The sequence below is a fragment of the Capra hircus genome, chromosome 16 (genome assembly GCF_001704415.2).
Source record: "Capra hircus breed San Clemente chromosome 16, ASM170441v1, whole genome shotgun sequence".
Classification (NCBI taxonomy): Eukaryota; Metazoa; Chordata; class Mammalia; order Artiodactyla; family Bovidae; genus Capra; species Capra hircus.
In genome coordinates, this window is record NC_030823.1 from 4,392,639 (window position 1) to 4,404,845 (window position 12,207).

At 36.3% G+C, this 12,207-nt stretch overlaps 1 protein-coding gene across 1 annotated transcript in view; it reads left to right on the top strand.

Moving 5' to 3' along the window:
- Positions 1–12,207, top strand: part of LOC102185487 (C4b-binding protein alpha chain-like) — a 53,262-nt gene that overhangs the window by 2,502 nt on the left and 38,553 nt on the right. Inside the window, 3 exon segments of the mRNA XM_018059932.1 lie at positions 96–195; positions 10,755–10,840; positions 11,008–11,202. Of these exon segments, the coding sequence (XP_017915421.1) occupies positions 96–195; positions 10,755–10,840; positions 11,008–11,202 (381 nt within the window).

Consider the following 12,207-nt stretch of genomic DNA (forward strand, 5'->3'; position numbering starts at 1 on the left):
TGGAAGTAGCAGTTAAAGCTGATCAATCAGACTTTTCCCCTCAATTACTGCCGTTCAGTAATTGTAATCAGTCATTAATTTCATTTTCTTCCTAGAGAAGCAATGCAGAAACCTAGAAGACTTACCCAATGGGAAAGTGGAAGTTAAGACAGATTTTCTTTTTGGTTCAACTGTAGAATTCAGCTGCTCAGAGGGGTAAGTATAAGGTAATCCAGAAGCAATACTTTTCCTTGCTAATTTTTTATATGTAGATAATACATTCACATATTTCAAAAATAAAATGATATAAAAAGGTATCATCCAGGATTCTTACTTCCTGTCCATCTCATTCCTCTCTGCCCTCTGACAAGCAGTGACTTTAGTTTCTGATTTATCTTCTTAGTTTTTACGTATGTAAATACAGATGAGTACTTTATCACACAGAAGACAGATGACTACCCATGTAGTTTGAACCTTGCTTTTATTTTGTTCACTCAACAATATTGCCATGGGTTGAACGTTTGTATTCTTCCCAAATTTATATGTTGAACCCTGATTTTCAGTGTGATAGTATTTGTAGATAAGGCCTTTGGAAGTTAATTAAGTCACAAGAGTGGAGCCCACATGATGGGATTAGGGCCAATATAAGATGAAACACAGAGCTAGTTTCCTTTCTGTCTGTCTGCACCATGTGAGGACACAGCAAGATGACTGCCACTTACAATCCAGGAGGAGGGTTCTTGCTGGAACATGGTCATGCTGGTGTCCTGATCTCCAACTTCCAGAACTGTGAGAAATAAATTTCTGTTGTTTAAACCATTAATCTATGGTATTCCATTATAGCACCTTGGACTAAGATACATATGTACTGGAGATCTTTGATATTCATGTGCTGTTTCCTCATTCTGCGCCTATATGTTTACAGCTGTATAGTTTTTCAGTGGATGAATCATAGCTTATCATAGTTTGTTTAATGGTTCTTATTGATAGAATTTGTGAGTTTCTATTCTTGTGTTATTACTTACAATGCCCTGATGCATAATTTTCTGTACATGATATTTTGCATTCATGCGGTTATGTCTGTAGGAAAAATTCCCAGAAGTAAGATTATTGGATCACAGAGACAATACTTTAAAATATTGATAAACATTGCTAAATTTCTCTTCACAGACTTTGTACAATTTTGTAATGCAAACAAACATCTATTTTCCCACCATCTCTTCAATTGAGGATTGCCCATTTAGATGAGAAAATAAAACTTCCTTGTAGTTTTTAAAAACTTATTAATTTGAGATGTGTAGGTTGATATGCAGTCATAAGAAACAGCAAAGAGAGATTCTATATATTATTGTTCCAGTTTGTCCCAGTGGTACTGTCTTCCATGTCTGTAGTACAGTATCACAATCAAGAAATTGACACTGATATAATTCATTAGCATTATTCAGATTTCATTTCTCTCTCTCTCTGTGTGAGACTTTATTGCTGATACCATATTCCATGATACGAAATTTGTTTAGCCATTCACTTGTTGAAAACATTTGCATATAGGTTTTGTGTGTGTGTATATGTGAACTTAAGTCTTCGTTTTTTGGGGGGATAGATATGTAGGTGGGTCATATAATAGTCACACATTTAATTTTTAAAGGAAATTGCCTGTTTTCCAGAGAGGTCAAACCATTTTATGTTCCCATCAGCAATGTCAGACTAACCCGTACCATCCACATCAGCATTTGATGTTGCCAAATATTTTAGCCACTTTGATAGATGTGGTGATATCTCACTGTGGTTTTAATTTGTATTTCTGTCATAGACATTGATGCTGAACTTCTTTTTATGTGCTTATTTGCCATTTGTATCTTCCTCCGTGATTGTTGTTCAGTCATTCAGTTGTGTCTGACTCTTTGCGACCCCATGGACTGCAGCACACCAGGCTTCCCTGTCCTTCACCATCTGTGGGAGTTTGCTTAAACTTATGTCCATTGAGTCGGTGATGCCATCCAACCATCTGATTCTCTGTTGTCCCTTTCTATCTCTGTTCATATCTTTTGCCCATTTTCTAACTGGATTATTTAGCTTTTTATCATTGAGTTCTGAGATTTTTTAAAAAAATATATTCTGTATACTAGTTCTTTGTTGGATATATGATTTGCTAATGTTTTCCTCTTGAAGAGATCTCTAGTCTTTCCCATTCTGTTCTTTTCCTCTATTTCTTTGCATTGATTGCTGAAGAAGGCTTTCTTATCTCTTCTTGCTATTCTTTGGAACTCTGCATTCAGATGCTTATATCTTTCCTTTTCTCCTTTGCTTTTTGCCTCTCTTCTGTTCACAGCTATTTGTAAGGCCTCCCCAGACAGCCATTTTGCTTTTTTACATTTCTTTTCTGTGCGGATGGTCTTGATCCCTGTCTCCTGTACAATGTCACGAACCACATTCCATAGTTCATCAGGCACTCTATCTATCAGATCTAGGCCCTTAAATCTATTTCTCACTTCCACTGTATAATCATAAGGGATTTGATTTAGGCCATACCTAAATGGTCTAGCGGTTTTCCCTACTTTCTTCAAGTTAAGTCTGAATTTGGCAATAATGAGTTCATGATCTGAGCCACAGTCAGCTCCTGGTCTTGTTTTTGTTGACTGTATAGAGCTTCTCCATCTTTGCTTGCATAGAATATGATAAATCTGATTTCAGTGTTGACCATCTGGTGATGTCCATGTGTAGAGTCTTCTCTTGTGTTGTTGGAAGAGGGTGTTTGCTATGACCAGTGCATTTTCTTGGCAAAACTCTATTAGTCTTTGCCCTGCTTCATTCCGCATTCCAAAGCCAAATTTGCCTGTTACTCCAGGTGTTTCTCCACTTCCTACTTTTGCATTCCACTCCCCTATAATGAAAAGGACATCTTCTTTGGGTGTTAGTTCTAAAAGGTCTTGTAGGTCTTCATAAAACCGTTCAACTTCAGTTTCTTCAGCGTTACTCATTGGGGCATAGACTTGGATAACTGTGATATTGAATGGTTTGCCTTGGAGATGAAGAGAGATCATTCTGTCGTTTTTGACATTGCATCCAAGTACTGCATTTCGGACTCTTTTGTTGACCATGATGGCTACCCCATTTCTTCTGAGAGATTCCTGCCCGCAGTAGTAGATGTAATGGTCATCTGAGTTAAATTCACCCATTCCAGTCCATTTTAGTTCGCTGATTCCTAGAATGTCGATGTTCACCCTTGCCATCTCTTGTTTGACCACTTCCAATTTGCCTTGATTCATGGACCTGACATTCCAGGTTCCTATGCAATATTACTCTTTACAGTGTCAGATCTTGCTTCTATCACCAGTCACATCCACAACTGGGTATTGTTTTTGCTTTGGCTCCATCCCTTCATTCTTTCTGGAGTTATTTCTCCACTGATCTCCAGTAGCATATTGGGCACCTAATGACCTGGGGAGTTCCTCTTTTGGTATCCTATCATTTTGCCTTTTCCTACTGTTCATGGGGTTCTCAAGGCAAGAATACTGAAGTGGCTTGCCTTTCCCTTCTCCAGTGGACCACATTCTGTCAGGTCTCTCCACCATGACCTGCCCTGTCATTCCTTCTTCAAGAAAATTAGAGAAACCAAGGGAACATTTCATGCAAAGCTGGGCTTGATAAAGGACAGAAATGGTCTGGACCTGACAGAAAAAGAAGATATTAAGAAGAGGTGGCAAGAATACATGGAAGAACTGTACAAAAAAGATCTTCACGACCCAGATAATCATGATGATGTGATCACTAATCTAGAGCCAGACATCTTGGAATGTGAAGTCAAGTGGGCCTTAGAAAGCATCACTGTGAACAAAGCTAGTGGAGGTGATGGAATTCCAGTTGAGCTGTTTCAAATCCTGAAAGATGATGCTGTGAAAGTGCTGCACTCAATATGCCAGCAAGTTTGGAAAACTCAGCAATGGCCACAGGACTGGAAAAGGTCAGTTTTCATTCCAATCCCAAAGAAAGGCAATGCAAAATAATGCTTAAACTACCACACAATTGCACTCATCTCACAAGACTAGTAAAGTAATGCTCAAAATTCTCCAAGCCAGACCAGCAATACGTGAACCGTAAACTCCCTGATGTCCAAGCTGGTTTTAGAAAAGGCAGAGGAACCAGAAATCAAATTGCCAACATCCGCTGGATCATGGAAAAAGCAAGAGAGTTTCAGGAGAACATCTATTTCTGCTTTATTGACTATGCCAAAGCCTTTGACTGTGTGGATCACAATAAACTGTGGAAAATTCTGAAAGAGATGGGAATACCAGACCACCTGACCTGCCTCTTGAGAAATCTGTATGAAGGTCAGGAAGCAACAGTTAGAACTGGACATGGAACAACAGACTGGTTCCAAATAGAAAAATGAGTACATCAAGGCTGTATATTGTCACCCTGCTTATTTAACTTCTATGCAGAGTACATCATGAGAAACGCTGGACTGGAAGAAACACAAACTGGAATCAAGATTGCCGGGAGAAATATCAATCACCTCAGATATGCAAATGACACAACCCTTATGGCAGAAAGTGAAGAAGAGCTAAAAAGCCTCTTGATGAAAGTGAAAGAGGAGAGTGAAAAAGTTGGCTTAAAGCTCAACATTCAGAAAACGAAGATCATGGCATCTGGTCCCATCACTTCATGGAAATAGATGGGGAAACAGTGGAAACAGTGTCAGACTTTATTTTTTTGAGCTCCAAAATCACTGCAGATGGTGACTGCAGCCATGAAATTGAAAGATGCTTACTCCTTGGAAGAAAAGTTATGACCAAGCTAGATAGCATATTCAAAAGCAGAGACATTACTTTGCCAACTAAGGTCCATCTAGTCAAGGCTATGGTTTTTCCTGTGGTCATGTGTGGATGTGAGAGTTGGACTTGAAGAAGGCTGAGCACTGAAGAATTGATGCGTTTGAACTGTGGTGTTGGAGAAGACTCTTGAGAGTCCCTTGGACTGCAAGGAGATCCAACCAGTCCATTCTGAAGGAGATCAGCCCTGGGATTTCTTTGGAAGGAATGATGCTAAAGCTGAAACTCCAGTCCTTTGGCCACCTGATGCGAAGAGTTGACTCATTGGAAAAGACTCTGATGCTGGGAGGGATTGGGGGCAGGAGGAGAAGGGGACGACAGAGGATGAGATGGCTGGATGGCATCACAGACTCGATGGACGTGAGTCTAAGTGAACTCCGGGAGATGGTGATGGACAGGGAGGCCTGGCGTGCTGCAATTCATGGGGTCACAACGAGTTGGACATGACTGAGCGACTGAACTGAAACTGAATTGAACTGAATGTTTTCCTCTAGTTTGTAGCTTGATTTTTCATCCTTTTCACAGATCTTTCACAGAGTTAAGGTTTTTAATTTTGGTGAGGCGCATCTTTTCAATTTTCTTTTAGGCATCATTTTATTGGTGTTAAGTCTAAGAATTTATTGCTTAGTCTTTGATACTGTGTGCTTCTGTGGGTCTATTTCTGGGTTTTCATTTTCTTCCACTGGGTCTATTTTTCTGCCAACACCACACTGTCTTAATTACTATAGCTACATAGGAAGTCAGCTTTCGGTAGAGAAATCCTTTCACCCCCTTTAGGTTTTCCAAAATTGTTTTAGGTATTCTAGGTTCTGTGTATTTCCACATAGCTTTTAGAATAAACTGCTCTATGTACACAACAAACTTTGCTAGAATTTTGATAAGATTTGCATTCTGTATAGAATTTGACATCTTTAAAATGTCTAGTCTCCCAATTCATGAATACAATACTCTTTTCCATTTACTTATGTCTTTTAAAAATTTTTTCAAAATTTTGTAACTTTTAGTGCATGTTTTATATTCACATTTTATTATATCTATATTTGTATCATTTTCTTTGGAGCAATGGTAAATGGCATTGTTTCTTAAAGTTTGATTTTCTCATCTCTGTTCTTGGTGTATAGTAATATGATTGATCCTGTGTGTTGATTTTTGTCCTGCTGTCTTACTGAACCCACTAAACTAGTTCTGAAAGATTTTTGTTTTGTTTTTATAGGTTGCTTGTGATTTTCTACTTAAACATCAATGTCATCTACAAATAGAAAGTTTTTTTTTTTTCCTGCATTCGCAATGTGTATGTCTTTTATTTCTTTTTCTTTCCTTATTGTGCTAGCTAGAACTTCTAATTCCATGTTGAGCAACCATGGTGACTGTGGACACCCTTGCCTTACTCCCAGTCTTGGAGAAAAGCTTCCTTCTTCCACCATTAAGTATGTTAGTACAGGCTTTTTTTTTTTTTTTTTTTAATAGATGCTCTTTACTGAGAAGTGCGCCTCTATTCTTAGTTTACTGAGAGATTTTATCATGAAAGGTTATGGATTTTTAAAAATGTTTTTTATTCATCACTGTGCATACAATCACATAATTTTTCTTTCTTCCTTTTTTTTTAATCCTGTTGGTATGATGGACTACACTGACTAGTTTTCAACTTTTAAAACTGTTTACCTCAAATAAGTTTCATTTGGACATGATGCATCATTGTTTTTACAAATTCTTGGGTTGATTTTCTAATATTTTGCTGAGGATTTTTGTGGATACTTTTAAGAGAAATAAATTGGTTTATATTTTTCTTTTTTTTTTGGTACTATGTCTGAATTTGATGTATGAGTAATGATAAGCATTATAACGTGAGCAAAGAAGTGTTCCTTTCTCCTCAGTTTTCCAGAAGAGATTGTGGAAAATAATTTTTTAAAAATATCTGATAGAATTCTCCTATAAAACCATCCGGGCCTAGACATTTCTTTTTCTGTACTCTTAATTATGAAGTCAATTTCTTTAATAGTTCTAGGATTACTCAAATTGTTTACTTTGACTTTGTTGCATTTTGTACTTTTCAAAGAATTATTCTTTTTCTTTTAAGATCTTGAATTTATGAGAATAAAATTGTTCATTCCTTCATTCTTCCTTCAGTGGCTGCACGATCTATAGTGAAATTCTCTGTTTCATTTCACTATATTCATGATATTGCTGACTTCTGTCTTCTACCTTTATCAATCTTATAAGAGATTTACCAATTTTATCGTTTTTTTTTAGAGTCAGCTTTTTGTTTAATTATTTTCTTATTGTTTTCCTGTTTTAAATTTACTGATTTCTGCTTTTGTTTCCTTTTTCCTCCTTGCTTTGGGTTTATGGCTTCTTCTTTTTTCATGTTTCTTGAAGTAGGGATTTCGATTCCTGATTTGAGAACTTTTCTATTTTCCTATGTAAGCATTTATTGCTATGAATTTCCATTTCAGCACTGATTTATCTGTGTTCTACACATTCTCTTATGTCATAGTTTCATTTTTATTCTGTGTATTTAATTTCCTTTGAGACTTCCCTTTGACCATGGATTATTTAGAACTGTGCTATTTAATTTTCAACTGTTTTGAGATTTTTCTCTTGTCTTTCTGTTATTTGTCTCTAGTTTAATTTCATTACAGTCAGAAAATATACATTGCATGATTTAAATTTCTATATGTCTGCTGAGATTTATTTCATGGTTCAGGATATTATTTTTCCTGGTGAATTTCTCTGGGTGCTTGGGAAAAATGTGTATTCTGCTGCTGTTGAATGGCTTACCTGTAGTCTTAATGTGCATTTTTCTATTTACAAGTGATGTTGAGCATATTTCATATATCTAAAAGATGTTCAGCTGATGCTGAAGCTGAAGCTCCAGTACTTTACCCATGTGATGAGAACAAATGACATGTTGGAAAAGACCCTGATGCTGGGAAAGATTGAGAGCAGAAGGAAAAGAGGGTGACAGCGAATGAGATGGTTGGATGGCATCACCGATTCAATGGATATGAACTTGGGCAAACTCTAGGAGATGGGGAGGGACAGGGAAACCTGGTGTACTACAGTCCATGGAGTTGTGAAGAGTTAGACACAACTTGGCTACTGAACAACAACAAAAAGGTATATATATATGTGTTTTCTTTTTAAACATCAATGAATTACAGTATTTTTTCTCACTGTGTCATCTTTCCTTTGACTTGGCTTATAGTATTTCTTTCTTGCCAAGAGAAATGTATGTGCCATATATGTTGAACTTATCAATCTTTCTTTTTTTAAAGGCTTTTGGATTTGAGTTATAGCTCAAAAGGCCTTCCTTGCTTGAAGATTGTAATTACCCATAATTATTCAACTACGTTTATGGTTTAATGTTATTTAATTCAGAGAGTTCAGAGGCACTAGCCAATTTTATCTTTCCCTAGATGGATTTTATATTGTCTTGCCACCATTTATTAAAGTCCATGATTAATTCAGTAATTTGTGATAACACTTTTAAAAACTATATTTAATTTCCATATGAATATAGTCTATTTTTGGACTTAAATTGAATGCTTTTAGTTTATCTATATATTCATACAACCAGTTCCTCTGTGTTTTAATTACTGAGTTTTCATATTGTGTAACATTGCTTTGAAGTATCTCCCTTACTCCTATGCTTTTCCAGGGTTTTTCTGACTATGTTTGTTTATTTGTATTTCTGTATGAACTTTAAAATTAGTTGATTTTGAATTTCTAATAAATTACATTGATTTTTTAAACTAACTTTAGGTGCACAGACATTATATGATGTTGAGCCTTCCTAGCCCAGAATTCGTTGTGTCTTTCCATTTGTCCTAGTCTTGTGTGTGTGTGTGTGTGTGTGTTTCAGGATTGTTTTAAAGATTTCCTCTATTTAGATTTTATTATGTTTATTCTTTGATTTCATGTTTTATTTTTGACATTTGGAATGGTTTGTTTTATTCCATTATATCTTCAAAGATCTTTTATCTCTATATATGGAACCTATGGATTTCTATATATTAATTTTGTATCTCATCTGATATACTGAATTCACTCCTTACTTTTAATAGCATTTCAATTGTATTCTCTTGGAATTTCCTGGCAAGAAATTATGTCATCTGAAAATAATGATAGTATTATTTTTCCTTTCTAATTTTTTTCACCATTTTTAAAGCATATTTTTTTTTGAGCTGTTTTAGATTTACAGAAAAATTATGAGGATAGTGCAGCTACCTCCCATATGCCTTATACAAAGTTTCCTCTAGTGTTAACATTTAACATGAGTGTGACACCCTTGTTATAACTCCTGAAGCAGTATTGAGACATATTCATTAGCTGAAGTCTGGCCTTTATTCAGATTTCATCCGTTTTTACCTATTAGTACCCCTTTTCAGTTTCAGGATTCTATCCAGGAAAACATGTTACTTTTAGTTGTCACATTCCCTTAGACTCTTGGCTGTGACAAGTTCCGAGTGTTTCGTTGTTTTGGGTGACCTTGTCAGTTTTCAGGACTACTGGTACTTTGAGGATGCCTCTCTGTTGGAATTAGTCTTATGTTTTTCTTATGGTTAGACTGGAGCTGAACACAGAAGTTGGCAGTCATTTGATCAGGGTTAGCTACTACAGTTTGCTCTTAGACTCAGCATCCTTTTTCTCATAATTATGCTAGCAATTTTATCTCAAATAAAATACTAATACTGGCCTTTGATTTCTCCTTCTTGACTTTAGCAGAAACAACTCTAGTATTTCCCCCCTAAGTTTGGTAGGGCTCTGTCTCCACTGTTTCCCATTATATTGGACACTTTTGCTAAGAATGTTTGATTTTATTCAAATGTCATTTTCTTCTTAGATTTATTACATCATATATATATTAATCTGATCAGGCTGTCACAGCAACAGAAATTTATTTTAACAGTTCTGACGCCTGGAAGTCCTAGATTTAGGTCTGACAGCATTCAGTCACATGGCCTTCCCTCTGCACATGCATGTGGAAAGAGAAAGAGGTTGAGAGAGAGAGGTTGAAAAAGAGAGAGCTCTGTGAGCTCTGTGATGCCTCTTCTTATAAGAACTCTAATCCTAGTGAATCAGGTCCCCACTCTTATCACTTAATTTAGCCTTAATTACTTCCTTACTCCAGATACAGCCATACTGGGGATAAGAGTGTCATATGAATTTTGGGAGGACACATATATTCAGTTCATAACAATATATTGTATATTGATATGTTTCCTAATTTTGAAGTTTCCTTTCATTTTTTGTATAAACCTACTTGATTATGGTATGTTTCTCTTTTGAAGTGTTTTTAAATTTTGTTTATTTTATTCAGGAACTTTTTATTGATATTTAGGATATATTGATATATAATTTTTTTTTTTTAAGTAACAAGTTCTAGAAGAATTACTGAGACTTGTTTTAAGGGCAAGAATAGCAAGATGATAATCAGGAAGTTAGTGGTTTATGAAAGTAAGCCAAACTCTAGTGCCAGAAGAATGATTCAAATTAGAGGTCAAAATTGTTTTGTTAATCAGAAATTTATCTGGATCTTCCATTCAAATGAAGCTATATAGGAAACTCAAGTATATTTTTATTCTTTTGTACTGCTTTATTTGTAGCTTGTTAGATAAAGAGTTTAAGTGGAGTTCTAAGATTCTGAATGCAAAACTTGACATTCATTTTTTTTTATTAGCGATGAATATATGCCCTGTAGAAAAATAAAAATAATATGGTTTAAAAAATGAGTAAATAAAAGAAAAATGGAAAAATAAGGCTTTCTCCTTGATATGATGAAATATAACTCAACATTGGCCTAAATGGTAATTAGTAATCAAGAAATCATTATTTTTTCATTTTTAAATGTTAAATAGAATTTCTTTTCATCCAGATCTTATTAACTGGCAATTTACATTTAGAATAAGACAAATTCCACTAAAATCTCCGGCCTGTCTTATTCAGGTATATCTTAGTTGGCTCAGCTACTAGTCATTGTGAGATCCAAGATAAAGGAGTTGACTGGAGTGATCCTCTCCCTCAGTGTATAAGCAAGTAAAGACTTCTTATGACTTGACTATAAACCTAAACCATGTTAGGTAATAAAACACCTGTGCCTCTTTGTTGCTTATTGTACACTCCATTAGAATTTGCATCATAAGTGTTAGATTTGTAAGTATGCTTTCCCTCATTATTTCTTCCTCTTCATTCATCTCAGTTGTCAAGTGCGAGCCTCCTCCAACCATCAGCAATGAGAGGCATAATGGTGGAGATGAAGATTTCTACACATATGGCTCTTCTGTCACATACAGCTGTGACCCTGACTTCTCAATGTTAGGCAAAGCCTCCATTTCTTGCACAGTGGAAAATAAAACGATAGGTGTCTGGTATCCAAGCCCTCCTACTTGTAAAAGTAAGTGACAATGCTGAATGTATTAAGAGAAATGGAATTATTCAAAGGCAAACTAATCAAGGCAAAGTTGAATTCATTCACTTGTTCAGCTGCTGCTGTTGCCAAATCGCTTCAGTCGTGTCCGACTCTGTGTGACCCCATAGACAGCAGCCCACCAGGCTCCCCCATCCCTGGGATTCTCCAGGCAAGAACACTGGAGTGGGTTGCCATTTCCTTCTCCAATTCATGAAAGAGAAAAGTGAAAGTGAAGTCACTCAGTCATATCCGACTCTTAGCGAACCCATGGACTGCAGCCTACCAGGCTCCACTTGTTCAGCTACTCATATGCTATTATTAGTCAGAAAGCATAGGCTATAAAATCCCCAGATTTTTTAACAGTAAAAACTTTGTTCTTTGTTTGATTTTTGTTTGTGTGTGTGTCTATATATATACATACATATATCAGTCAGTCAGTTCAATCACTCAGTCGTGTCTGACTCTTTGCAATCCCATGGACTGCAGCACGCCAGGCCCCCCTGTCCATCACCAACACGTAAATGTATGAAAGTGAAAGTGAAGTCGCTCAGTCGTGTCTGACTCTTTGCGGCCCCATGGACTGTAGCCTACTAGGCTCCGCCATCCATGGGATTTTCCAGGCAGGAGTACTGGAGTGGGTTGCTATTTCCTTCTCCAACGTAAATGCATACATATATATACATTTTTATTTTTTTTAGGCTCCTTGTTAGTGCACAGCTCACCTGGGAAATCCTCTAGGGGGCAGTCATTTACATGGTAATCCAGATTGTTTATATCTTCTGACAACTCCCTCACAAAACATCCAAAATCACGTCTGTTCTGTACATCTGCATCTCTATTCCTGTTCTGCAAACAGGCTCACCTGTACCATCTTTCTTGATTCTATACATATGCATTAATGTACAATATTTGTTTTTCTCTTCCTAACTTTTTCACTCTGTATGACAGACTTTAGTTTCATCCACAGCACTACAAATGACCCAATTTTCT